This window comes from Lycium barbarum, chromosome 12 (assembly GCF_019175385.1).
Source record: "Lycium barbarum isolate Lr01 chromosome 12, ASM1917538v2, whole genome shotgun sequence".
NCBI classification, from domain to species: domain Eukaryota; kingdom Viridiplantae; phylum Streptophyta; class Magnoliopsida; order Solanales; family Solanaceae; genus Lycium; species Lycium barbarum.
This window is the reverse complement of record NC_083348.1, coordinates 78,107,633-78,133,721: the sequence shown is the minus strand read 5'-3', so window position 1 is coordinate 78,133,721 and position 26,089 is coordinate 78,107,633. Positions and strand designations below refer to the sequence as shown.

The 26,089-nt window shown below is 32.9% G+C and overlaps 2 protein-coding genes across 2 annotated transcripts; both read left to right on the top strand.

The window, feature by feature from the left end:
- The first annotated feature begins 2,427 nt into the window (after nt 1-2,427).
- LOC132622869 (uncharacterized protein ycf23-like) lies at nt 2,428-8,019 on the top strand. Its single transcript, XM_060337539.1, has 9 exons — nt 2,428-2,747; nt 3,135-3,200; nt 4,403-4,477; nt 4,982-5,044; nt 5,203-5,262; nt 5,546-5,635; nt 5,719-5,826; nt 7,578-7,700; nt 7,808-8,019. The coding sequence occupies exons 1-9, from the start codon at nt 2,550-2,552 to the stop codon at nt 7,937-7,939; spliced, it is 915 nt and encodes a 304-aa protein (XP_060193522.1). The 5' UTR covers nt 2,428-2,549; the 3' UTR covers nt 7,940-8,019.
- A 10,316-nt stretch (nt 8,020-18,335) lies between these two features.
- Nucleotides 18,336-23,179, top strand: LOC132621691 (3-oxoacyl-[acyl-carrier-protein] synthase I, chloroplastic). Its single transcript, XM_060336045.1, has 7 exons — nt 18,336-18,907; nt 19,666-20,097; nt 20,357-20,530; nt 22,277-22,390; nt 22,492-22,593; nt 22,690-22,756; nt 22,854-23,179. Exons 1-7 carry the CDS (start codon nt 18,458-18,460, stop codon nt 22,919-22,921), a joined length of 1,407 nt encoding a protein of 468 aa, XP_060192028.1. The 5' UTR covers nt 18,336-18,457; the 3' UTR covers nt 22,922-23,179.
- The last annotated feature ends 2,910 nt before the right edge of the window (nt 23,180-26,089 follow it).

Below are 26,089 nucleotides of genomic sequence, written 5' to 3'. Positions count from 1 at the left end.
ATTTTAATATTCCGACACATATTTATTTCCTCCGTGCACTTTTACTTGTTCACTTTTGACTTTTCACGTTTTTGCTGAATATTTATTTTCTTCCCATGAGCTTCACAAATTGTACACGCAATGAATGCTTGTACTATGAGCTATATAACTTGTACACTTTATCCAACTATTTTTATATCCCACGTAGGCATGTCATAGTACTTAATATTTATTTCCTTCTCATGTATAGACGTATGCACTTCAAATTTTAAATCTCCTACACAAATTTATTTCGTCCGTGCAGTTTAATATGTTCACTTTTAACTTTTCACATTCTTTAAGAATTATTAAATCTCACGTGGATATACTCCATAGTACTGAATGTTTATTCTCTTCTCATGTATACACGTGTGCATTTCTATTTTAATTCTCCGACACATATTTATTTCGTCCGTGCACTTGTACTTATTTACTTTTGACTTTTCATGTTTTTGCTGAATATTTATTTTCTTCTCATGTTTCTAATATATATAAGTGACTTGAGGGTACGAACACAGCTGCTCAAACTTGTACCAAAAGCTTCACAAATTGTAAACTTTTGACTTTTCACATTCTTTAAGAATTCCCACGTGGATATATGTCATATTACTTAATATTTATTCTCTTCTCATGTGTACACGTGTACACTTCTATTTTAATTATCCGACACATTTATTTCCTCCGTGCACTTTTACTTGTTCACTTTTGACTTTTTACGTTTTTGTTGAATATTTATTTTCTTCCCATGAGCTTCACAAATTGTACACGCAATGAATGCTTGTACCATGAGCTATATAACTCGTACACTTTATCCAACTATTTTATATCCCACGTAGACATATGTCATAGTACTTAATATTTATTCCCTTCTCATGTATAGACGTATGCACTTCAAATTTTAATTCTCCTACACAAATTTATTTCGTCTGTGCACTTTAATATGTTCACTTTTAACTTTTCACATTCTTTAAGAATTAATAAATCTCACGTGAATATATGTCATAGTACTGAATATTTATTCTCTTCTCATGTATACACGTGTGCACTGCTATTTTAATTCTCCGACACATTTATTTCGTCCGTGCACTTGTACTTGTTTACTTTTGACTTTTCACGTTTTTTCTGAATATTTATTTTCTTTGCATATTTCTAATATATATAAATGGCTTGGGGGTACAAACACAGCTGCCCAAACTTGTACCAAAAGCTTAACAAAGTGTACACGCAATAAATGCTTGTACCATAAGCTGTATAACTTATACACTTTACCCAACTATTTTTTAATCCCACGTGAACATTTCTAATATGTCATAGTACTTAATATTTATTCCATAGACATATGCACTTCAATTTTAATTCTCCGATACATTTATTTCCTCCGTGTACTTTTACTTGTTCACTCTTGACTTTTCGCGTTCTTGACAAATATAATATGTGTGTGTCCAAATTACTTGTTCATTTATAAAACCAAAATAAAATTAACCCTTTCTAATAAATATTCTTGAAAATAGTCTATTGGAGAGAGACTATGACAAATGTCTAAGTGGGATAAAAAAGTAGTTGGTCAAAGTGTGCAATTTATATAACTTTTGGTACAAATTTGCATTGCTATTGTTCGTCCTCTTTTCACGTTTAAAGTATTAAGAAAGAAGGAAAACGGGTTTTCCTTCTTTGTCAATACTTTACTTTTCTTATCCTCCTTTATATTTTCTGATTATTGTTTCTTTACATTTATAAAATGTATTACTTTATATTTTCATTTCGGAATTAAAATTTGGTGATTTACGATATAACATATCACATTTCTAATATGTCATAATACTTAATATTTATTCTATAGACGTATGCACTTTAATTTTAATTATCCGATACATTTATTTCCTCATATTTTTTAATTAATTTAATAAAAATATTTTATTAGTTTTGCTTTTAAAAAATTCAATATATACAAAAATGGTTCTTACGTTTGGATTTGAACAGTTAATTGATTGAGATGGATATCAACTTGTCGGTATACATATAAGATATTAAACAATTTAAAAGAAAAAAATCTAAAATCAAAATATTAATTTTTCCTCACTTTCTTATTAATTTTCTTTTTCACATTGATGAACAACTTTCATTGTCAGAATTATGACAAATTTTTAAAAATTATTTACAAAATACAAACCTTAAAAACAGGCTAATTAAAGTGAATAAACATGTTCACATATATGGCTAGTTTACCTTTAAATAGTTCAATTGAGTTAGTGTAGTCTATATATGGCAAAAACACTTATAAATGAGGGAATAACTTCAAAAAACTTAAAAAGGGTAGTGCTCGTAACTCTATTATACTAAAATGAGGACCCCTCAATGTAATCCAACATTTCTTACAAAAATATCTTGCTGCACTTTTTGTTGTTTTCTCATTTCGTTTTATCCTTTCTAAAACTATACACATTTAAACGAAATATCCACTGCTTGCTTAAAACTGCTAACTTCCTTATCTTCTTGCCAGAAATTCACTCCATAGACAAGAAAGAAGAAAGATGAGCATCTCAATGTACACATCAGTTTCACCCAAAAACCAATTACTTTTGAAACCAAATCAGAATCCTCTTGTACTAGGTGATTCTGTACTTCCAAAACGCATTTCATTTGCTAGAAGAAAATATACCACAAGGGCTCTACTTTCATATTCCAAAGAAGCAGTCTTGAAAGAATTTCATGAGAAAAAAGCCCTTAAGGTATCATTTTAACTAAGGACCTACTTTTTCCATTTGTTTATAATATCATAAGTTATGCAAAAGTACTCGTTTTGACTAGACAGTTTAGTTTTAGACATATGTCAAGAAAATTCCATGTACAAATTAAAGAAAGTTTTAAAAGAGTTAAAACACTTGTACTTGTTAAATCTCTACTAGCTGAGCTTTATCTTGTTCTTTTAGATATTGCATGTTGTAAAATGAGTTTCTTTTTATTTTATTATAACTTTATTGGGTTTTTAGTTACTTGACCAGCCTTCAAGTTCAAGAAAGAGTAGTGTTTGGGAGAAGGGGGACTGTTCCAAGATAACATACATGGGGAAAGGAAAATAATGTTGAAATTACTAATGATACATTGTTATGCTTTAGATTATCGCAGGATTGCAAAATCTGGCCAAAGAGAATGTTGCTTCTGTTGTTACTGCTGCAGATAAGGTATGGTCTTATCTATGCTCTCTGTATTCTTGATATAATATCGATGCAGAAAGTCACTCATAGTGTTTCACTCAGAAAGTCATTCAATTTTGTTGTCTAACAAGAAAATTACTGTTGGAGTTTCACCTACAAAGTCATTCTACCAATTTAAGTGATTTTTTTAATTACATTTTGCTGATTTTTATTTAAAGCCAAAATTGTAAGAAATAAACAAGTACTCATTTTAACCATTTTTGACCCAACTTGATCCGACCCACTGAAAATATATTAACCAAAACCTTTTAATTTACCCTTATTCCCTCCTAATTTCTCTCGTGTCTTGGTCCACCAGAAAAATTTGGTCTAACCAATGCTGCCTCAAGTCTTATTTAGTTCAGTTATTTTTCAATTTTTGGACAGATGAGACCTTGGTACCTTGTTAATCCATTCCTCCTCCGTATACAACCTCTTCATAAGCTTATTCTTTATCATTTCCAATAAGGTTATAATTGCTTTGTCTCTAGCATCAAATATGTACCTACAAATTAAAATATAAAGAGCATAATGAGGGGAAAAACGCAGAGAAAGAGGAGAAAGGGTCCCGGACACGACATAAATTAGGAGGGAATAAAATAAAAGGCCTTGGTCAATATATTTTTTGTGGATTAGGTCAAGTGGGCGAGTCAATAACAATGGTTAAAATGGATATTAGTTTATTTCTTAGAATTTTGGATTTAAATAAAAGCAACAATATAATTAAAAATCACTTAAATAGGTTAAGTGACTTTGTAGGTGAAACACCAATAGTTGAGTGACTTTCTAGTTAAAAAACAAAATTGAATGACTTTCTGAGTGAGACGCCCACTTTCTGAGTGAAACACCCATAGTTGAGTGATATTATCTCTTGTATTCTTTCACAAGGATAGTCTAATGTTTCATAATTTCGCTTTTTCAAAAGACAAATTAGGCGTTATGGTTGCCATATCAACATTCATCAGTTCTCTGTTCTTTATAATTTAGTAACTAAAACATTTCAGTGAAGTTTCCACCAAATGAATGTTAAGCCGAGTACTTTTGATTGTGCATAACATTTGTAGTAGTTGAAAATCTAGAGCACTCTTATCAAGGATTAACTAGGAATTTGATAATTTTTATAGGATTCTCTGTTGTGGAGTTTTACAAATTTCATTGTATATAAGTCTAATTCTTTGATTTGCTTACAGGGTGGAGCAACCCATGTAGATATTGCTTGTGACCCTGAGCTGGTGAAGCTTGCAATAAGCCTGACTTCCCTTCCAGTAAATCCTTTGTGTCTAAATTCGTTCATACTTTTCTTTACCCTTGACATAAACATCTACTGTTTCAACCTTTGATGTGAATTTTTTCTTAGACAACATTAAAATAATGGAACGATTTCTCAGGTCTAAATTCGGTTCTTTTTATGAAAGTAGTCATGCCAAATGTGCCTTAAGCTCTGTCTTCTACTCCATCAGCTAATTGCAATTTCCAATTTCTCTGTTATCTCTGAACATTCTGGTTGAATCGTGTATATTCGTTTGTCCTTTCTACTTCCACAAACCATATACCATCCGACAATCATAGCAATTTGATTTGCACGGAGTGCTTTGAGCTCGTCAGTTTAAAAATCTCACCATTTTAGGCATTTACATCCTCAACTAGTACCTCTTTTAGTTGCACGGATTAGTTTGTTTAATATATGACTTAGTACTGAAGAAATGAAGGCTATCTCAAGCACTGTGCAAGTATCTATCAGCTTAAATCTGTTTGTCACATGCTTGCAGATTTGTGTTTCTTCTGTGGATCCTGCAGCATTTCCAGCTGCTGTGGAAGCAGGAGCGTTAATGGTACGACTTTTTTCATAATTTTTCCATTCTGTTCATAGATACCATAAGCAAGAATATGAAAAAGTTCAGCACCATGATTACATAACCTCAAGTTCTGGTTGATAGAGAGGAGTAAGTTCCTTTCCGTAGCTCATCATAAAGAAAGTTATCTGGTGCAGGTCGAGATCGGAAACTATGACTCGTTCTATGAGAAGGGATTGGTGTTCTCTCCTGAACAGGTATGCAGAATTACTTTCAGTGTCATAATGTCAAAACTTGAGCAAAAGACCTAAGAAACTAGCAACAATTAGGAATTTAATCTGTTAACATAAGCATATGAACTTCCAGAACAGGTTGGTGTCAGGGAAAGTAGGATACAGTACTAAGTAAAATATATGTTTTGATTGATTACTTGGACTTGCATGCACGAAAGGGCAATCCAGCTTGAAAAAACCTTGGCCTAATTCCACTTCTTTGTCGATGATGTTCATTACTTCTTACTGTGCTGATAATGCTTTTCAGATTCTGAACCTAACAAGGGAAACAAAGAGGATACTTCCATCAGTGACATTATCAGTCACTGTGCCTCACACACTAAGCCTTCCAGATCAGGTTTCTAATAGCACTTTTCTATGACATGCAAAGTTCAAATTGAAGAAAGTCACGTTCTTATCAATCTCATCTCATATTGACAGGTCAAGCTGGCCGAGCAATTAGAACAGGAAGGTGTTGACATCATCCAAACAGAAGGAGGAAAAGGTTCTACTCCATCAAAGGCTGGTGTTCTTGGATTAATTGAGAAGGTAACACAAACACATTTGTGGTCTACTACTAATAAGGATTGAGATATCTGCTGAATCTGTTGATACTACAACAACAACAACAACAACATACCCAGTGAAATCCCACAATGTGGGGTCTGGGGAGGGTAAAGTGCACGCAGACCATACCCCTATCTCGGAAGACAGGGAAGCTGTTTCCGAAAGACCCTCGGCTCAAGAGAAATCACAACGAGAAAGGTTAGATAAGCACAAACAGTTCAAAGCAAAATGCAAATGAAATTAAAGAAAGCGAATAAGTCAAAATAGAGCAGTCTGAAAAAAAGGGAGCAGTAGCTACCACAGATAAATAAGATAATCGAAGTACAAGAAACCACATATAGTAACAAGAAACAAAGGACAATAGACTATAGATCGAAACAACGACTACTTACTAGCCTTCTACCCTAATCTGAGTCCTTCAAAACCTCCTATCTAAGGTCATGTCCTCGGTAAGCTGAACCTGCGTCATGTCTTTGTCTCAGCACCTCTCCCCAATACTTTTTCGGCCTACCCCGACCTCTTCTGAAACCATCCATAGCTAACCTCTCACACCTCCGCACTGGGGCATCTGTGCCTCTCCTCCTCACATGCCCAAACCATCTTAGCTTCGTTTCCCTCATCTTGTCCTCCACTGATGCTACTCCAACCTTATCCCGGATATCTTCATTCCTAATCCTATCTCGCCTGGTGTGCCCACACATCCATCGCAACATTCTCATTTCCGCAACTTTCATCTTTTGGACGTGAGAGCTCTTGACTGCCCAACACTCTGCCCCGTACAACAAGGTCGGTCTCACAACCACTTTGTAGAACCTGCCTTTAAGTTTTGGTAGCACTTTCTTATCACACAGCACTCCTGAAGCAAGCCTCCACTTCATCCACCCTGCCCCAATACGATGTGAGACATCATCGTCAATATCCCTATTTTCTTGTATAATAGACCCGAGATATTTGAAACTTCTTTTCTTTGGGATGACCTGGGTACCAAGCCTCACTTCCACGCCAGACTCATGTGTCACGTCACTGAACTTGCACTCCATGTATTCTGTCTTGGTCCTACTCAACTTGAACCCTTTAGACTCCAGAGTTTGTCTCCAAACCTCCAGCTTAGCGTTCACTCCGCTGCGTGTCTCGTCGATCAAGACTATGTCATCCGCAAATAACATACACCATGGCACCTCACCTTGAATTCACCGCATCAGACAATCCATCACTAGAGCAAATAAAAATGGGCTAAGAGCTGATCCTTGGTGCAATCCCATCTCCACTGGGAAGTGCTCCGAGTCTCCTCCCACTGTCCTTACCCTGGTCTTGGCTCCCTCATACATGTCCTTGATCGCTCTAATGTACGCTACAGGTACACCTCTGGCCTCCAAGCATCTCCATAAAATCTCTCTTGGCACTTTGTCGTAAGCCTTTTCTAGGTCGATGAAAACCATGTGCAGGTCCTTCCTCTCCCTATACTGTTCCACCAGTCTCCTCACAAGATGGATGGCTTCTGTAGTCGAGCGCCTCGACATGAATTCGAACTGGTTCTCTGAAATGGACACGCCTCTTCTCACCCTCATCTCCATCACCCTTTCCCACACCTTCATAGTGTGGCTTAGCAGCTTCTACTAACTGAAAGTGAAAAAGGCAAGGAATTGAGAAATATTTAGTCTTCATGGTTATCGATGATTTCTTGTGTTAAACTCATTTAACTGGCATTCATTTTGATATTGTTCATTACATAGGCAACACCAACACTAGCAGCTGCTTATTCAATTTCAAGGGCTGTCAATATCCCTGTCATGTGTTCATCTGGACTGAGTGCAGTCACCGCACCAATGGCAATCATAGCGGGAGCTGCAGGCGTGGTATGCCGTCCACTATCTTTAATCTTAGCAGAACTTTTTTTATATAGCAAAATTTTAAGGTATCTCTGCCAAATCACTGAAACTTGTGTGAATGTTGAACTGATCAGGGTGTTGGCTCGGCCATCAACAAGCTCAACGATCAGGTGGCGATGATCGCAGAAGTAAAATCCATAGCTCATTCATTAGGATTGTCAACCAAGAAACAGAATTTATTTGAGGGCAGCAATTTGAGACTGTAATTCAATCTAATGTAGTAGGTCAGGACCTGATGCAGTTAGGAATTATTATGAAATTAATAAAGATTTTCTAGCTTGAATTACACTTGAGGAGTAGATGCTAATTGCTCTCACTCTAAGCTTCATTACGTTTTTCACTTCAGTAAGTTCATTTATTTTTATTGTTACGAGTCACCAACAAAATAAGTGAAACTTCAATTTTCACAAATCCTTTTTTTTTAAAATAAATAAATAAAATGAAAATGTATGTTAAATAGATAATTGGGGGTCATAATTAAGGTAAAAGATGCAAGGTATGGAAAGTGTTGATAGATTCACGAACCATAATCAAGTTTAAAAAGACGTAATATATTTTGTTTAATTTATCGTCTTTATTTTGCTAAAATAATGTCCATAGTCTCTTAAACCGTTAATTTTTAAAAATATCGAAGTAGTACTTCACAAAAATTAAATTAGTCCTACTTTTACAGTTCTCAAAAATCACTTTTCTTTCTATTATTACTATCTCCAAAATTGAAAATAACAGTATATGACCACCATCTTTCTCTAATAAAATATTGATCGATATATGTCTAAATCTTTTCCTAACAATAGTATAAAATTAAATAGAACTCAATATCAAAATGAAGAAAATATTACATTCTTGCCTTAAGTAAATTTTGTCCTATAGATTAATTAGCATCCATCCAAGAAGTTATGCAACAGCAACTTTTCCAAACACACAAATTCCATATGAATCTAAAAGCCAACCAATTATTAAATAACTTAAATTAGATAAACTCTACGACTTTGTCGAGTTAGGTATGACAGAAAATAGAGATCGTCAATCAACTACTTACTCTGTCTCTATAAATGCATATGGAATGTTCAGATGGGTGTTTGGTTGGAAAAGTTTCTTGAGGAGTTTACGTGCTAATAACAACATGTAGTGCTAATAGCTAAACCCCCTTAAATCTCTCTCTATATGTTGTATTAATAGGAGTAAAATTTATTTAATTTATCTTTTATCAAATTAAATTGTCAACGTTCAAATTTGGACAACGTTTCACCATTATATTTGAGGTCAAAAAGATGTAGAATATTGTGATTAATTACAGCCTCGTCACTATTTCTTTTGGATTTTATAATTCTCTAATTCTATTTTCTTTAAAGTCTCATACCAAAGAAGTTACTGAGTATAAGAATATCCGATTTTTATGAAATGTGAGGAGTTGGATAAGAGCCCGTTTTGATTGGCTTATAAATTCCTTATAAGCTGTTTTTAGCTTTTTTGAGTGTTTGACTGGCCAGCTTAAAGTCATTTTGTACTTAAAATAAGCTCAAAAAAATAATTGGGCCCATTTGACTTAGCTTATCTAAAGCAGCTTATAAGCTGAAAATAGCTTATAAGCCAAAAAAATTAAGTTAGACTACCCCAGCTTATTTTTTAACTTATAAGCTACAAACAGCTTACAGGCATAAGCTCATCCAAACAGGCACTAAGTCTGTTGGGTGCATTGGATAGCCTTTACTGCTTTCTGCCTCACTCAAAATATTTGTGAAAACCCTCAGAAATTGAATTAACTGAAAAAATTAAATCCTAGATTACCTTCAGTTTTATATTGCAGAACTAATATGTTGGTAAAGTTCATTAAATTTTGGTTTTATATATATATATTCTTATTTCCATTATCTAAAATAATTAATATGTTCATCAACGTATTAATTGAAACAAAAGTAGGTTCTTTTATTTATTAAAATGGTATTTAAACCATTGACCTTTGTCGAATTGTCTTCAATAGTAACTAACCATTCAATCTTAATATTGGTTCATCATTTGACTTTTACTATATGAGATATCTAGACTTGAAGGTTAGGTTGATACCCATATCAGCCTTTATTATGTAATAATGACATTTTCTACGTAACTTTGGTGCACCAAGATCTTCAACTAGTCTTTTAAAATTGTAAATATTTGACTATGCCCAATTGCCCATGTGGGGCCGATTTAGTTAGAGCTTGTTTAGATGAGCTTAAAAGAAACAGCTTATAAGTCAAAACAAAAAATAAGTTGGGGTAGCCCAATTTATTTATTTTTTGACTTATTTTAAGCACAAAATGACTTATGAGCTGGCTAGTCAAACACTCAAAAAAACTGAAAATTGCTTATAAGTTGTTTTGAGCAACTTATAGGCTAAGCCAAACGGGCTCTTAGTTTGGCCAAAGTTCATGTCCATCATGCTTGTAATGTGAAATGTAGTATCTTTTTTATTTTTTTATGTTGGTGAAATTATCACAGATTACAATAAATTATAGTTGAAAAAATACAATAAAAATGAAGAACAAAATGAATAAAATATTCTTCAGACTGAGGCGCAGATATCTCGCTCTCTTTAAGGAGATTCAAGCTCACTGCGGCATAATCTTCACCGATCTAGCAGTAATACTCTGACTTGTCTCCTCTAGGATACAACAGCCCGTAAACTTCGTGTGACTCAAACAACTCCGGACTAGTTGAAGAGTCCAAAGCTCCACCATAAACACACCTTCCTTCAACATAAAAAATACTCTCTTTTATCTTCACTTTTTCAAGAACTCTCCAATTTTTTTCATCTATCACAATGTTAGGATGACTAACTATTTATAGTTACCAAAATCATCCTTGAATTAAATAGGATAAAACTGGGGTAGTAATGTGAGTATAATGTGAGAATATAATTATGGGTTAGAGGTTACATAAGTTACAAAACTAAAGGTGATGAATGTGGGTGAGTAAAAGGGTCGGAGGTTACAAAGAATTTAAGGACAACTCGAGGTCACATTCTGCCAACCAAAACCATAAAGAAATGAAAGCCACTTCAGCCTTTTTTAGGCCACCAACTTGTAGCAGTAATAAAACATAATAAGGCACTTTGATAATAATATTTTTGCAATATTAAAATGCTCTTTAACCCAACATTTTAGAAAAAGAAAAGTAAAAAAGAAGAGACAAGATATTATTTCTTTTATTTAAAAAAAAAAAAACGAGAACCTCAATTCCTTTTATCAATCCCTTCTGCACGAACAAGACTATATATATAGTCTAGTGATATTGTGAGAGATCTTCACATAATAGGTACGAGCTCGATTCTTCTTTTTCTCACGAATTAAAAAGAAACAAAAAATGCGTCCTCCATTCCTTTAGCTTTTTGGTACCACCAGTAATACTTGATATTTTTTCTTTTTCACCTTTTTCTTAGTCTAATTGAAAATAAATTTTGGAGAAGAATAGTGGTCGTGGTGGTGGTGTTATGGCATTGGGTAGTAAGAGCCGAATCGTAATGGCAGTGGTGTGTTATTGAAAAAGGAAAAAAAAAATACAGCAAAGGTGAAACTTCAAACATTAAATAAAAGATGAAGCTTGATAGACATATTTGTTGGTTTTCATGGTAACTAGTTAACCAACCCGCGCTACGCGCAGTAAAATAAATTTTATAATTTTATGAGGCAAAATTCTGATCAACGCCCTTATACTGAGAAAAAAAAAATTATTTAACACATTCTTTGCTTCCTTTCCGAGTTAATGTTGTTGGTAAACAAAATTTATTATAGTAAACTATACTAATGTTTATTAATAATATTAGAAGTAAATAGTTATCATAAAAATTTTAGTATTGTAATTTTCATGTTGTTCTACTAATTATTACTAGTAGTACTTCTAGTAATAGTAAGTGGAGGTTTTTTGAGATTTCTAAAATAACGTAAGCAAAAAAAAAAAAAAAAAGAGAGAGAACAAAAACAACCAAAAAGGAAACAAACTTAAAAACTTTAGTAAATCAATTAGACATGCTATTCTCACATTTACCCGTTGTTTGAAATAGCAATTCCGTTCCTGCCTTTGAAATGTCAACAATTACCATTTTTCTGATCTCTACTTTGCAATGTAATGTGATGACCCGCCACATCATCATACCACCTAGGCGCCACGTGGAACTATTTTTGTCATGTAGGAAGCTTATGTGGAAGCTTACATGGAGAGGAGGCTAGCTTATGTGAGAAGGTTCTAGAGAAATATGGAGATTTCTCATGGAAGATCTTAGAACCTTATGGAATTGTATGGAAAGTCCTTAGAATAATTTAGTTGTGTAGAGATTTCTAGAATAGGAGCTTATTTGTAAATATGTAGGGACTTTTATAATAATTATTATTTACATACTAGTCCCTAGGTGAGTAGTATAAATAGAAGGGTCATTCATTTGTAAACCATCAAGCAAAAATCAATCAACTCTTACATAATAAAAAGCTTCCTTCTAGCAAATTTCTCGTCTTTCTGAATTACTATTCCCTTAGCGATCTTGAGTGTAGTGATCTAGGCTGACTTGGCATAGCAAGATCGTGAGCAAGTTGTGCAAGAACGAGAGCGAGTTGTCAAGTGCCGCACGTGCGCTTAGTTGAAGACTAAGGACGTGACAGTAAGTTAAGCAAAATTTTAACTCAAAAGATTAAGTTTAAAGTCACATGATAAATCTGATTAAAGTAACATCAAATATATTTGGCTAGAAAATGCCATTCATAGCTTCAAACCTACCAACTTTACACTAAGAGAATAAATTTCACAATTAACACAAATTCAAATAATAAAGAAAAAGTTTATCTGGAAATTGCAACAAAACGATGCACTTAGTGCTGAGATCACATTGGTCCACCCTATATAATGATTAATGTTAAAACTATATAACATATCATTGAGTTTGGAATGAAATTAAAATCTTTACTTCCCAATCCTGCAAATACAAAATCACAAAATAAAGAGGGAATCACTTGTATTGCATCAATTCCAATTTCATTAGCTGATTCAGATTTACAAAAAGAATTGTTATAACAGTATCAATCTCAGAATAACGCTCAATATATTGTGAAAGACATCAATACATTTACGAAGAAATTAATATGCTAATAATTAAATACATCTTATATTAATGAAAAAATAAGTAAGCCAATAGTAAAAATAATTAAGAAGTAAGAATTTACAGAGTATATAATTACCTTAGGAGAAATGCATCCAATATTGAGGTAGATACTACTGAATGTACTGAGCTTTTCGATGTAGATGGCATCGCACAAAATAAATTTTTGTAGCAAATGTTGCATTTATATAATTATAGTACTCAAAAGGGTAAAGTGTTCAACCAAAACGTTGACTTACCTTTGCTCGTAAAGAAATAAGGCCATTTGAATATGCTGAGAAGATAGCACAAACAAATAAGTTCAATCAAAATGAAATATTTAATAATACTTGAATCTCACAAGGCACAAATTGTGACCATACAAAGTAAAAAATGAAGTATAATGAATATGCAAGGTAAAAATCAAACAAATTCCTTCGGCTTCTATGTCTTCCTGTACAAAATACATAATATATCAATTTAAATAAAATAATTGAAAACAAATCAAACAACCATTTAAAATACATATACTTTATCATACGTAAGTATACAGAGAGGGAAAGAGAGAGGAATAAAAAAAATTGTGAAAATTAGAAGGCATAATAAGCTGACACTACAAAACTGAAGCACGGCAGGACATATGAATGGAAAATTTGAGGTGAACCAACAGATATGGAAGAAGACTAAAACGTATAAACATTAATATGAATTAATTATTAAGCTTAATAGGAAATTAACTAACTGTTGACCGTGAACGGAAGAGATGATGAGCAAAACGGAGGAAGAAGATGAAAAAGCATAATCATGAATATGTATTAATAATAAATTTAATTAGAGATAGGACTTTTGGGCTTTTTAATATAATCTAAACTAATAAGATGGAGGAGGAAAAATTGCAAAAAAAAAAAAAAAAAACAGAAAATAGATAAATAAGAATGGAGGTCATAGAGAGGTGTCACATCATCTTGTCTATGCCTAGCTTTATATTATATATAGATTTGAGACGAGAGGGAGTGCCGAAATGTGATGACAACGGTAGCGACAACGGCGCTACATGGGCAACTTTCAAGGGTTTATTTTGGTTTTAGATTAATCTATATCTATCTATACTATATTAAAAGCACGAAGGGGCTTGATTAAACTTTCTACCCTTCATTAAAGATTCTATAATAGACAAATTATCTTTTACTATTTTTCACATTAAATATAAATATGTAAATTAATAATTTATCTAATATTTATTTATACATACGCATTTAATTATTCTCCTAATATTTATAACTTCAAAACCAACTAAATTTTGGTTATCAGATCCTATAGTCATTCGCATGTATAAATCTAAAAAAGGAGTCCATCTTTTCTTTCCTTTTCATAGCCCGTGTCCTTTTTTACAAAATTTCAATGTAACTTAAAAATAATAATATTATTAAACTAATAAACTAGTAAGAACTGAAGAACGTCTTAAGATTTGTATAGATTGTAATGGCTCCAAATCAATACTTTGAGAACTTGTGTTGGCATGTTTGTGTGTAGCTTGTTGTAGAAGTCACAATTTACGACTTTCGGAACTCTATGACGTAAGTGTAAGATGATTTGTCTATTATCAATTGCTCTAATCGTGTAAGCATAGCTAAAAATCAACAATTGGCAATTGGTTCTCCTCTTTTGATAAGTTTATGCGTTTTTTCTTCCAGATAATTTTTTTGAATACATCTCTTTAATTTTTTTATAAATTATTGAATACATCTCTTTAATTCATCTTCGTACTGATAAGGGATAGAAAATTTTAGGTACTTGGAAGCCATTAATACTTCAAAGGTAAGTTGTTCTTATTTAGTATCTCACTGAAAGTTGTATATTATTTCGTACTGATGACTTAACGTGTGATCTGCATCTGTATAGGTGAAAAATATGTGATGTAAATTAGAACATATATTATGACCAACTAGAGTTTTTTAATTAAGAAATCGTTGAGTTAAGAAATTGAGTCTAAAAAATCATAGGTGTCAATTAATATTAAGCCTTATACTTTTGGTAAACATTGCTTGTAATGACATCAATTTTTTTGAAAAGAGGAGAAGCAAATTTACATGCCCGCAAAGGTCCCTTGCATGTATAATTTATTTCCTTCTTGAAAATAAAACTTTTGTAAATTATATTGATAGAAGCAGCGTTGTAATTCTGACAAGAGCTGACAATAATTTAAATAAATTAGCCAATTTATCTATTTAGAAATTTTTATACTGTATAGTCTCCCTGCAAAATAACAATCAACAAATGTATTTTTTGTGTCTAATATGTAATATACATATTTATACATAATTAGTGTGTATATTTATATATTTAGCTAGTTATTATAATTCTTTTGGCTGAGCGGCCAAATATATCAACTAGTCAATTTTCTTTAACACATTTATTATTTTCACATCAATTTCACATATTTAAAGGTGTAATTAATTTTAAAAAAATATTTCATTGGTAGTTATTTCGAAAACAAAATGTAATAGTTTTGAATGATAATATAATTTGTAGGTGATATATCGAAATTTTGAAATCGTCTAAAAATGTTAATTTAAGTGATTTTTTATTTCATGCAAAAGATGAATGCATATCGTATTATTCCTTTACCTCAAATTTTAAGTAAATTAAATGAAATTACTCATTTCTATATACAATAAATCGGGTACTTTTAGTTATTCTTTTCATTTTATAGGAAATTATATAATAGTTGATCATAATTGAAGGTCATTTTGATATTTTAGATATACATGCAATGATCTATTTATTCCTAACGGTTGATTTAAGATTGAGGGAGTCTAGTGTCCCTTTCAAAAGGGAAAGTGGGTATTGTTTTTCAAACCAAAAAGGTTAAGGGGGTTTAGTGAAATTTACTCTCTTAATATGTTGATAAAGTTCATTTTGAGAGTTTAATGTATAGTACTGCCTCCATCTCAAATTATCTATCGTAGTTACTAAAATAGTTATCTTAAATTATTTATCGTTTTAGAAATTCAAGGCACACTTAATTATTTTTCCATTTTGTCATTATTGGAGAAGACACACTGGATAGATATTATAATTTAGACATAAATAAAAGTAAAGCTAGTCAAATACCCCATATTTCTTAAGGGTGTGCAAAACAAAAAGGCAATAAATAATTGTCACGGTGGAGTAATTATGTTCGTTATTTATAATTAATATGTTCATCAGCATTCAGCCTATTAATTATTGAAACAAGAAATGAGGTTCTTTTACCGTTGTCTTGACTAACTAAATCATTCAATATGAATGATGGTGCATTAGAGTAATGTTTTATTATGAGCTATGAATTGGAAGGTTAGGTTGCTATTCATTTCAGCCTTTATTTTGTAACATGGCATTTTCAATGAGGAACCCCTAAATTAGGTGGACCATGCTCTGAAAGAAAAAAATTTCTCTAGATATGTGGGACTTGATTATAGTTTACACGAAAAAATGTGAAAGTAAAGATAAGAGTATATGATGTATTGACAATCAACGTATTTGTTACATGTCAAAGAAAACAAAATCAAAGTATCTACGGTTTCACTAATTCCGATCAAGCCGCTAAATGGTTGAAGAATTTTTTAAAGCATGCATATATTTAAACTAAGAATGCACAAGCATTTTCATTGGGTTAGATAAATATTACGTAACTGAAAAGCACGAAGTACTTTGAAATGTTGTTCGCCTTTTGTAACCTTCAAGGATAATATTCACATTTAACAAAATTGTTATTCAATTGTTTTTTCTATTTATTAGTATTTTGAGATCAATCAAAATTTGGTGTATCAAATCTTTCCTTGTTTTATGCTAGACTAGATAGGAAGTTCTAATGGACTTTAAAGTACGCTCAACTCTTGATACATAGCTCTCTCGTAATCCTTGCGATTATGGATAATGGGTCAATTGACGTATATATCGATTGACGAGGTACATACGCGCAACGCACGTACGCTGAAACTAATTATTTCTAAAAACATAAACAAGAACATCAATTTCTTTTATCAATCCGTTCTGCACCACCGAGGAGTTATAGTGTGATGATATTGTGAGAGATTTTCACATAATAGGTATGATTTTGATTTTTCTTCCTCACAACTTAAAAAACAAAAAAACACTTCCTCAATTCCTTTAGCTTTTTCATGCCACTCGTAATTTTTGATATTTTTCCTATACCGCTTTTTTCCTAGTTTGATTGAAAATAAAAATTGGAGAAGAATAGTGGCTGGTGGTGGTGTTGGCGCTGGGTAGTAAGAAATGAATAGTGATGGTGGTGGTGGTGTGTGTTGAAAAAGGAGACAAAAAGAAAACAGGACAACAAACATGAAACTTTAGCTATTAAATGAAAGATGAAGCTTGAGAAATATTTTTGTAGGGTTTCATGGTAATTTTGGGACGAGGAAGTGTCGAGAGCTTGTGACAGCGACATCAACAACAATGATACATAAGCAACGTTCAAGGATTCATTCTGAATATAAATTAATAAATACGATAATAACGCGCCATGATTTTATTTGATCATGACTTAACGAGTAATCTGCGACACAAGTGAAAAATATGTAATGTATAGAACACATATGTTGACCAACTAGAGGTTTTTAATTTGGAAATCGTTTAGTTAAGAAATCGAGTCTAAAAATTCATAGGCTAGACTAGATGTGTCAATTTATACATCATACCATAGACTTTCGGTAATATTGCTTGTATTGACATAATTTTTATTGAAAAGAGGAGAATGCTCCCAAAGGTCCTTGCACGTATAATTTATTTCCTTCCTGAAAAAAAAAAAACACCTTTATAAATTATATTGATACTAGCAGTGTTGTAATTAACAGGTGACTGTAATTTAGATAAATTAAAAGGAAATCAAAGGTATTAAGGACGTCTTTTTAATAAATCTATGCGTAATAATTATATGGGTAATTTAGAAGGAAATCAAAGGTACTAAGGACGTCTTTTTGATAAATCTATATGTAATAATTATATGGGTATGTTCTAGTTAATTACATTAGACCAATTTTTACAATATTAGAGTATATGAGCCAGTTTGGCCATGAGAATTTTTTTTTCCCAGATTTTTTTTTTTTACTTATTTGGAAATCAGCATTTAACCATGAAAATTTCAAATACAGCTTAATTTGGAAAACACCTAAAATATTATTTTCACTTTTTATACATTCAAACAACTAAATATTCTTTGCAAAAACTATCACCAAACACAACTCCATCTTCAATTCAACTTCAACTCTAACTTCAAAATTTCAAATAAAGTGAAAAATATTTGATTTTCATGGCCGAACCTTGCTAAAAATCTAATTTCGTTTTTCTAAAATGTTCTAGTACTTGTTAACTACCATTAGACCGTTCTCACCAAAACATGAACCCTCCTTAATTTTTTCTTTTCCAACACCTCTATTTACACACAATTTTGGTGTATTTTAGTTGTGACTTTGTCTCTTTGTGAGTTGTGACACACTACATAAACACAGCACACACTCCTGTAGTTCTTGAAATTCCTTAAATCACATCGTTCACATCGAAAACGCCCTCTACTTCTCTTCTTTCTTCTTCCATCTCAGCCACCTCAAACTAAACAATGGAAGCAATCCAATCTCCATCCCTCCACTCATCTCCACTTAATCCTCTTCGAAAAAGCATCCCTCAATTCACCAATGTCAGGCCTTTGGGTGTTAAAAAAATGCCTTTTATATCAGCTTCTGCATCAACAATTTCTGCTCCAAAAAGAGAGAAAGACCCAAAGAAAAGAGTTGTTATAACTGGGATGGGTCTTGTTTCTGTGTTTGGTAATGATGTGGATGCTTACTATGAGAAACTTTTGTCTGGTGAAAGTGGGATTTCATTAATTGATCGTTTTGATGCTTCTAAGTTTCCTACAAGATTTGGTGGACAAATTCGTGGGTTTTCATCTGAAGGGTATATTGATGGAAAGAATGATAGGAGACTTGATGATTGTCTTAGGTATTCTATTGTTGCTGGGAAAAAAGCTTTGGAAAATGCAGATCTTGGTGGTGATAAACTAGGAAAAGTAAGGTCTTTTTCATTTTTGTGATTTTTGGATTTGGTTAAATTTGTCAGATTTTGTGTTTTTGTGGGATATAATGAATTTGCTGGAATTGGGCTTGCATGAAAGTGTACTGTTTTGACAGAGACGAATCTAGGATTTCTAGAATATGGGTGCATGTGTCGGAGCCAAGAAGGGCCTAGGTGGTCATCCGAACCCCCTTAGGCGGAGAATTACACTGTTCATACCTGGTTAATTTTTTCCTTTGGCTTGTTGGTGTATTTACTTCTTTCATATTTTGAACTCTTTAGTGAAAATTCTGGCTCCGCCACTGGGTGCACCACTAGAGAAAAATTGAAGGAACAATGCATTAATTGATTCCTAGTCCTCTAGGTAAATAACTTAACCTTCAACCAAGTGCACCATTTAGCCTTTTTGTAGCATGGATGCCATGGTATTATACCGATTTTAGAAAATATATGCATAAAATATCTAGTTTTACGGAGAGACCATCGGTTCATGTGCCCGAAATCTAGTACATAAATTTGCCCCCGTCTGTTTAGAGACCCTAATTGTGTAATAGTCTGAGTCCTGCAAGCGGATTTTGGATTTCCAGAAACAATCAAAACTATTGTTGCCCACTAAACAAATGTGTCATAGTGCATTTGAAAAGAATTTATGTGTATTTAGTATAACTACTTGTTCAGCCTTCAATCTTTTCTTGATTTGTTTCTTTTCAGCAGTACATGACTCTAGGTTATTTACTTATAATCTTCCTGCAGATTAATAAGGAACGAGCAGGTGTTCTGGTAGGAACAGGAATGGGTGGTCTTCAGGTTTTCTCAGATGGCGTTCAGAACCTGATTGAAAAGGGTCACAGGAAAATTACTCCATTTTTTATACCATATGCCATAACAAACATGGGTTCGGCTTTGATTGGTATTGATCTTGGTTTTATGGGACCAAACTACTCAATCTCAACTGCTTGTGCTACCTCCAATTACTGTTTTTATGCTGCCGCCAATCATATTCGAAGAGGTGAAGCTGATTTGATGCTTGCTGGTGGAACTGAAGCTGCCATAATACCTATTGGATTGGGAGGTTTTGTGGCATGCAGAGCTTTGTCTCAAAGGAATGATGATCCACAAACTGCTTCCAGACCATGGGACAAAGAAAGAGATGGATTTGTTATGGGCGAGGGAGCTGGAGTCTTGGTAAGCTTCATTGAAGTGATTATCATATTTTCGTCATTGAAAGTGGATCTAAGATACTTTGAGCAAGTTATATGTGGTCCAGTGTAGTTTTTTCCATACTAAATATGCAATAAACTGCTATCCATCAATTGCTGGGCTTTCTTTCATTGCACGATAGACTGCATAATTTAGATTAAGCTCTAGATATTTATGTAAGTTTCGTACAATCTATTCACCATTTGGAAAGTTATTATGAAGACTGAATGACGATGCTTGGCAGGTGATGGAAAGTTTGGAGCATGCAATGAAAAGGGGAGCACCAATAATTGCAGAGTATTTGGGTGGTGCAGTTAATTGTGATGCTTATCACATGACTGATCCCCGAGCTGATGGTCTTGGTGTTTCTTCATGTATTCTTAGCAGCCTTGAAGATGCTGGAGTGTCACCAGAAGAGGTATTTGCTTCTCTCTCCAATCAACTGTAGGTTATACTCTCATTGTCTATTCAATAGTCAAAGAGAGGGGTAAAAGAAATGCAGGAAAGAGCAAATTGCTCTAGACTTTTCCCGTTAAAAGTTTGGGAACTTATCAAAATGTTATCTTGGGGATACCAAACCCAAGATCCGCCATCTCATACTTTTACTTCTCAAAATTCTTCTGTTGTTGGGGAAAATTTACAATGGAGATAGTAAACTGTTGACATGAAAGAGATTATGGCACATGGGCCTGGTTGTAAGACATTTTTCGTTTTAGTTTAAATGGGAGAAGTTGTACAACAAGTGAATTTTCTTTCTTTAATAGTTCAAAAACAACTACTTGTAGTATCAGAGTCTATTCTATGTTGATATTATGCCAATGGACTCTTCCGTCCATGTCCCATTGTTTCTTTGAGGAAAAAGGCTACCTCCCATATGAAGTTTATTCTAAATATCAGATTCCAAGAAAAGATTACTCATTACTCCCCTCCCTCTTTTTTAGATAAAGACCTCCCCTATTAAGAGTTAAGAAAAGGTTACTATTCAATTTTAGTCATCAAGGCGTATGTTCCGCTAAAATGCTTGGAGAATTCATCCTAGATACTAAGCCCTTTCTATGAAGGTGTTTCAAAAGGCATAGAGAATCTTTTACCATTCCCCCGAGCTTCCCATTATTTATGCCCAATCATTTTTCTTTTCGAATCCACCACCATTTCCCTGTATTTCTACTGTCAACCATAAGTAGAGCTGTTGGAAACTTTAGCATTCCTCATACCAACCTTCTCACCTAACTGTGGTACATTCTTTCCTTACAACAAGGTGAAAGTTTCTCTATGCTTCCTTTTAATCTTACAAAAGCACCTTTGCAATTGCTCAATTTTCCTCACCCAAGCTGGCATGGTGCAAGAGGGACACAAAATCTGTGGCCAGGTTAGAGTACTCTATCAAAATCTGTTTGCCTCCAGATATATATCCACAACACTTATCTCTTTTGTATTTTAGAGCTTCCCGGTTTCAGTATGGTTTATCGTTACGAGTCGCGCGCAAGGCAATCTGTTCCCACTACTGAACCCACAATTTTATCTGTTGATCTTGAGCCATGACACTAACACTGCTTGAAACCACAATAGAGAATGCCCTAAGATACAGCAATTCTTTGGAATCAGCATGCTGTCTGTGAACGCTGCAGCTCTGCCCTCATTTTGCTGCAAGGAAATCCAGACTCTTGTACCACAGTTCTTGTTTATTCTTTACCATCTTTCTATGGAACTCCATTCATGAGAATGGAGAAATATAAGGTAGATATAAACCTTTTTCATTCTTCTCCAACCATTCTGTTGATGAATTAACAAAGTCCCACATTTGCATTTCGATAGAATCCTTTCATGTAGTACTCTTTGCTATTCGTGAAATTGAAAATATTGAAAATCAGCAGTCCATTTTACAATATTGAAGCAGAAAGGGATATTGATAATTCGTATGGCTGGCTGCCAGTAATTTGGATTGTGCATCGTCATCGTTGTTGTCAATGACGAAACAGCCAAAGGGAAATTGTCTATTTACGTTGGTCATACAGTAAACTTAGTTTAGATGGGTACTTGGAAAATTCAGCTTTTGATGATGTGTTATAGTCTTTGGTGAGGGGTATAGAATCTATTGGGTCGATTTTGAAAAAAGTTAAAGTTGAGTTTGATTACTGAGTTGATCTTCTCTTTTTCCTTTTAGGTTAACTACATCAATGCTCATGCAACTTCCACCATTGTTGGTGATCTAGCCGAGGTAAATGCTGTTAAGAAGGTTTTCAAGAACACCTCAGGAATCAAAATGAACGCAACCAAGGTAATTATGTCTACATTGTCATGCTTCTCTTCATTTATTTGAATTTATGAGTGTGTTTGGCAGTTTGTTGATCTTTCAATCTGTTTTCCATATTGTTCCAGTCTATGATAGGGCACTGCCTCGGTGCTGCTGGTGGTCTGGAAGCTATCGCAACAATTAAAGCTATTACAACCGGCTGGGTGCATCCTTCCATTAACCAATTTGTGCGTGCTTCTTCTATGTTTTCAAACTTGCATATCAAATGTTGGTGTTATGCTCATTCTTTATTTGCAAATCTCTAATTGTAATGAATATCGCAGAATCGTGAGCCTTCAGTGGAGTTTGATACTGTTCCAAACCAAAAACAACAGCATGAAGTTAATGTTGGTAAGATACACTTTAAATTATGACATCATATTTTCTTACAAATAAACATTTCTCAGAAATTACAGATAAAAAAAACATCATTTTCTTTCATATGCAGGAATCTCAAATTCCTTTGGTTTTGGTGGTCACAACTCTGTCGTCGCCTTTTCTGCATTCAAGCCTTAATTGAGGTCACTTTAGCTAGAGCAATCTTCTGTGGTAATATAGGGGATTACTGTGATACAGTGGCTGTTCATCTCCGTGTGGCAACTTGCTAGACACAAACGAGAGATGAAAGGTTGTCAATTCTTTTATGTATGAACAATTCTTGGGTTTTAGTTCTTAGCAATGAACATTTTTATTTTTCCCATGTTATTTCACTCTTTAAATTAGCTTGGACCTTCACAGTTTGGTTAGATAGCAATGCCATCAGTTTTGAAATTATGCAAGAGCTTTGAAAGATGCTATGGTCTTTTCTGGTTAATAGCTCTGTGTCAAGGCATCTGATTATATATATATTACAAAAAAAATATTTACTAAAGATTGATAATAATATTCGCAAATTGGATAGTGTCTTGATGATGCTTAAGTGTTCGTTAAAGCAGTGATATGAAGTTAAAATATGAGTGTAATTGAGAAGGAAATTGACTTCATGTCAACCAAATATTAAAAAATGACTTAATTTCTAAAATTATATTTTCCATTGTACACACACACTTGACACCCTGTAAGTTGGATCAACAGCCAGATACAAGTGGTCTGCAAGTTGTATAAGCAACTACTTTCATTTACTGTACTTTCTCCCAGTAATAGGTTGATTGTTTAGCCAGCCTTACCAAATAGATGGGCGTTGTCGGCCTTTTCAACTTGACTCATCTATAAGTATTTATGAGGGACAGCCCTTCAATATGGATAGGTTCCAAATCTAAACTCGAAAGTCGTACCTTTCATCAACCAATAGTTTAGTTGTTGAAGAGCTGGACTAATAAATACAGATTCGGTTCTTCATATTAGACTTGGTGAATGACTTCATACTCAGGTCAGTGAGCAGGTTGAATTTTGTTTTAGACGGATTAAAACAGATCGAATCAATAAGTATATTGGATCATGTCAATATTTACTTAGATCAAATATGTGTGAGTTAATTTGAAGTAAAAGTTACTTTTCTAGGATTTGAGAAGCGTTTTTATGCCTTATTAACCCATTTCACTTTTCTACTATATAGAAGCATGGGTTAAACCCAAGCTTCGTCGTCAGTCTCCCTTACTATACAGAAGCATGGGTTAAACTTATGCTTCGTCGTCAGTCTCTCTTACAAAAAAAATAATAAAATAAGGTGGGCCCATACTAAAAACATCAAGTAATATTAAAAAAAACAAAAGGAAATAAGTGGATCCCACCATCTCCAAACTCAGGTAAAAAAAAAGTGGACTTCATATTAAAAAAAATAAGCAATATAAAAAAACTACTATATAGAAGCATGGGTTAAGCTTCGTCGTCAATCTCCCTTACAAAAAATAAATAATTAAATAAGGTGGGCCCCATACTAAAAACACCAAGCAATATTAAAAAAAAAGGTGGACCCCACCATCTCCAAATTCATGTAAAAAAAAAGTGGATCTCATATTAAAAAAACCAAGCAATATAAAAAAAAAAAAAAGTAGACCCCATATTAACCCATGCTTCGTCGTCAGTCTCCCTTACAAAAAAAAAAAAAAAATAAGGTGGGCCCCATACTAAAAACACCAAACAATATTAAAAAAAAAAAAATGGACCCCCCATCTCCAAACTCATGTAAAAAAAAAAGTAGACCCCATATTAAAAAACAAGCAATGTCAAAAAAAAAAAAAAAACGTGCACCCCATATTAAAAAATCAAACAATATTCATGTAATTCCCAAAGTATCCCCATTAAGTCAATAATGATGGATCCATTGCCACATGCGTATCAATTCATTAGTGGGAGCAAGTGAAATTATTTCTTCAAAAGGTTAAGTAGCCAAACCATACAATTTCCTTTCTTTTCTTTTCTTATATTATACTTAAAATATTTATATTTTAAAATAAGATAGAATTTAATTACTTTTTCATTTTTATTCTTGCTCTAATAAATGTGAAAAGAGATTAATGTCATAAAAGAAAAAATAATATTAAATGAAAATCAAATGATTAATAAGGTAAATTAGTCAAATTATTATTCTAATTGACGTTTCCTTAAAAAAACATGCAAAAGACAACATGACAAGTAAAATGAGCTAAACCAAGAATATTTACCAAAAATTAAAAAATAGTAGTTCTTCGTTTAAATAGAAAATCAAATTTCTACTTTGTTTCATTTTAAACATAAAAAATTAATTTAAAAATATGAATTAGAATTATCCAAATCAAAATTTGATAAAAAATAATAAATATTGCTTAGGTCCAATCTACATACATTAACGATAGAATATTTTACACCTTTAAATTAATCAAATTAAAATTCAAAGTATCAACCGATGCTTAAAAATTGCTATTGTTTTATCTCAACGACAGGAAAACAGTTTCATTTTAAACAAGTCTTCCCCTTTAAAAAATATTAATAAATTTTTGCCAATTTTGTATTCGTAGCAAACACTAATATAATAAAGTTTTGGATACGAAGCACAAACTACAATATTATATTAATCGTGTTTTGAACATAGTATATATATATATATATATATATATATATATATATATATATATATATATATATATGAATAAAAACAGTGCAAACTTATGTATGTTTATTAGCAATATAAAATATATATATTATCACTACCCAAACGCAACTACATACACATAGATACACTATAATTCAAAGTGCGCACGGGCATACGCCGTCTAGTTTTAATCAATAATAGACTATTGACACACAAAATATATCAACCAAAGTCAAAAGAACAAATATATATCTAACTAAAGGTGCAGTCTGTTCTAGTTTTGGTGAACAGAGCTATCTAGTAGTCTGGTACCATTGCTGGTGGGAGGTGGTATTGGTAGGCATCTCGTGGAATTAGTCGAGGTGCGCGCAAACTGGTCTGGATACCACAATTATAAAAAGAAAAAAAAAACAAGAATAGGGGGATTGAGTGATATTTCAGTGGAGATCTTACTTGTCCTCGTCTTTTCAGCGAAAAAAAAAAAGACACTTCTCTTGTTCTAAAAAGAATTGCATAATCAAATCTAACAATAAACAAATCTTTGAATTCATAAAAAAAAAATCAATATCTTTTTTTAAGTTAAATAGTATATATTATTAAGCATAAAACTACTATGAATCAAAATTGTTTACATTAAAATACTTGTGACTTTTTATTTTTATTTTTCAAACAGT